Genomic DNA, 3,374 nt, shown 5'->3' on the forward strand with positions numbered 1-3,374 from the left:
AATTTAACATTTTATGTGATTTTTGTTAAAGAATATATATATTATGATTTTGTGTATTGATATTATTTTAAAATTTGAAATTCAAAATAAGAAGAAGTGTAAGGATGAAAAAGAAAAGCGTGCAATAAATATAAAGTAAACTGACTCAAAATAATAAATGAGATTTATTATAATTTGTTAAATAAAAAAAAATGCATGAAAAAATGAACAGTCGCTTCTATTTAAACCGAAAGAAAAGAAAAGGAAAGCAGGGAAGAGTGCACATTTGAACTTGGAAGGGTGATTTGTGGAGAAGAGAAAGGGTTAGGGTTTTGTTTTGGATTCTGTTTTTTGTGAAGAAGAAACAAGAAAAATGTTCAACGCTGATCCTTCATTGCCTAATGTTTCTACCCTCACCACTGAACAGATTCAAAAGGTGCAAACTTTTTTTTTTCTTTACTCACTTCTCTGTTTCATTACCGTTCTCACATTCCTTTGTTTCAGCCGTCTAGATTATCTCTGCTCTTATTTTTATGTTGGGGTTTCATAAAAATGTCATCTTTTCATGCTGTGCCTTTTTCCTGTTCAATCCATGCCTAGTTATTGACACAAACTGTCTTTGGGGCTCTACTCATTGTTTTTCCTTGTGCCCTAAGTTATTGATCTGGTTTTCAGCTTTTGTTTATTTTTTTGCCACTTTTTGAACCGAGTGAACGTCACAGCGTTAATTGTGTATTTCGTCAATAGGAAATGGCGTTTCTATGTTATCTTGTTTCATGGAATTCATTCATGTCATGTCGTGTCATGTATATTCCTCTTTGGTGACATGGGGAACATGAATTCTTGCAAATAAACATAGGGTGCGTGGATGTGTATTAGATATAAACAATGCATTTTGATATGTGAATGTATATTTGCTTCAGATGATAATGTGGATGAGTTTGGGTAAAAATGCTCGGTTATTGAAGCCATGATCACTGAAATATCTATGGTAGTTATCTCATATATAGAAATTCTTATGCTTGGTGCAGTACTTGGAGGAGAATAAGGAGCTGATCTTGGCAATATTGGAATATCAAAACCTGGGAAAGTTTGCTGAACTAGCACAGTTAGTAGCCAAAACTATTTAATTTGCATTTATTTCTTGTTTCTTTATGGTTGCTTCTTGGTAGTAGCAAGAGATGTCGGTTGCACTTTTTTTCTTCGTTTATACTTTTTCCTTGTGCAAAAGATCTAGTCCTATATGGCGGTTGCAATGGAAACCTTCTACTTCACATAAACATATAAATATTAGCTGTTCTACACCTGAAACTGTATTTCATTTTCTACGATCACTATTATTTGCATTAGTGAAACTTTGTCTCATCTGACAAATTGCATAGTAGCATATAGTCAGGTGAAGTGAAACTCGGTCAAGAATTAGAGAGGGATAATGTGGAAAAAATGTGTAGCATACAGTAATTGTATAAACTGCTATTAAATGACCGCTTTTAGCAGCGCTGCAGAGCTACTGAGTTGCAGAATTTCTTGGATCGGTGACTGCAGCTCTGTGTGAAATTGTGGCCATTATGTGGTCATGGGTTTGAGCGAGTCTCCGGTCAACTGAACTGCCGACTTAATGTTATGCTAATTTTCATATATTTTATTTTTTATTTAATTACTAAATTTTCTGTACACATTACTTATGCAATATGTTTTTCGTACACATATACTCTTTGCAATTTGTTAGTGACGATATCTGCTTATGGTAAAGCTGATTATTAGCTTTCCGCCATATTCCATGTCATGCAATTGATAGTATCGGTATAATAACAACACATAATAGACTTTGGTTACAGAATCGTGTGATTATAGAATTACATGTTCAATTTCAAAAAGATATCATGCTTTGTTCCTGTTTTAAAGAAATCACAAAAACTAAAGTAGCCCAAACCGTTGTTAATATTGAATGTATTAGTTGGAATTCGTGTATATTGCATATTGGAAGGAATATGAAAAATACAAATCTCATTAAAGGAGTAAGTAAAATACAAAACTCATTATTTCTATTTCAGACCTATTTACCTGATTGAGAATTATATAATATGCCAAATTATTTTTTTCTTAATTGGTAAAATGTTAGGGGTGGTTTTAAGATGATATTGTATTTGAATCTGTCTATCTGTCTTACCCGGATATTATGACATAGATGTCAAGCCAAACTTCAGCATAACTTGACTTATCTGGCCAAACTTGCTGATGCTGGTTCTCAGTCACCGACCCCATCTCAGGTTGTCACATCATCATATGTTCGTAAGCATCTTTTTTATAATTTTTCCTCACATGTTAAAACTGTGCAGGTTTCATCCCATGCCACTATGCAACAGGGGCAAGGCATGCGCCAATTACAAGTCGCTATGTCTCAGCCACAACCAGATCTCTCTAAGAACTTGCCCTTTGAGATAATGAGTGATCAGCAACAGTTGCAGCAGCAGTTGCAGCAACAGTGGCAGCAGCAGTTGCAGCAACCGCATGTGACAATGTCTCTACAAGAACCAGATATCCTTGCTTCAAAGTTGCCTTTGCTGATGAATGAGCAAAACTATAAGATACCACATTTCCTCTATCAGCAACAACCAATCCCTGGAGCAATGGTTAACTTTCCTGGTTCTAATAGTGGCATATATCAAGCTTCTCAAATCAGACTTGGTAATCTTCCAGATACTCCATCAAGTAACCAAACTGGCTCGGATTCTGTCCCTGGCTGGTCTTAGAGAAATTACTGTCAGGGAACATTTGTTCAGTCATATCATTGAACAATTCATATAGAAACGGAAAATGCATCTTATATTTTGATGAATTAACCAGTTTTATACACAATTTTGGCGTTTCTGTTCCCATAAAAAAACATAATATATTTTTCAACAATTTTTTCGCTAAAATTGCGAAGATCGTCAAATATCCCAACCGTTTTGCGTATACCTACCGTGCAATACTCACCTTCGAACAAAAAAACTAGTAAACAATAAGAGTTAAGAATTAATAATATTAAATTTAGTACTTGATAAAAAATTTTCATAAATAATTCTTTAAAAAATTATATAAAAAGTACAACTAAATTCTTAAAAAATAATTGTAATTCTTATTAATCCTTGAAAAGTTCCATTCAGGCAATTACTTTTCATTAGTTAGAGCGATGACTTGCTAATTTTCGTTCAGTTTGTTCCTGCATCCTATAAAATTTCCTTCATGCAATAGTTTGTTGAATGTAACCAATTTGAAGCAGTTAAATTTTCAAAAATGTTAAATTTTCCATAAAGAACAAAAGCTAATGCCAAATATTCTTTGAAGTGCCTATGAGATCCTGCACTAAAATTTGACATATTTAAACACAGGAGTTGATAATAATGATCTAA

General features: G+C 33.5%; 1 protein-coding gene across 2 annotated transcripts; it reads left to right on the forward strand.

The window, feature by feature from the left end:
• Positions 1-255: 255 nt before the first annotated feature.
• LOC106775640 (GRF1-interacting factor 2-like) lies at positions 256-2,818 on the forward strand. Of its 2 annotated transcripts, none has more exons than XM_022787087.1 (4): positions 256-415; positions 1,011-1,087; positions 2,168-2,249; positions 2,319-2,818. In XM_022787087.1, the coding sequence occupies exons 1-4, from the start codon at positions 353-355 to the stop codon at positions 2,730-2,732; spliced, it is 636 nt and encodes a 211-aa protein (XP_022642808.1). In that variant the 5' UTR covers positions 256-352; the 3' UTR covers positions 2,733-2,818. The 2 variants fall into 2 exon arrangements, with proteins under 2 accessions (XP_022642808.1, XP_022642809.1); XM_022787088.1 differs by having other exon boundaries at positions 2,346-2,818.
• The last annotated feature ends 556 nt before the right edge of the window (positions 2,819-3,374 follow it).

The sequence above is a fragment of the Vigna radiata genome, chromosome 10 (genome assembly GCF_000741045.1).
Source record: "Vigna radiata var. radiata cultivar VC1973A chromosome 10, Vradiata_ver6, whole genome shotgun sequence".
Taxonomy (NCBI): Eukaryota; Viridiplantae; Streptophyta; class Magnoliopsida; order Fabales; family Fabaceae; genus Vigna; species Vigna radiata.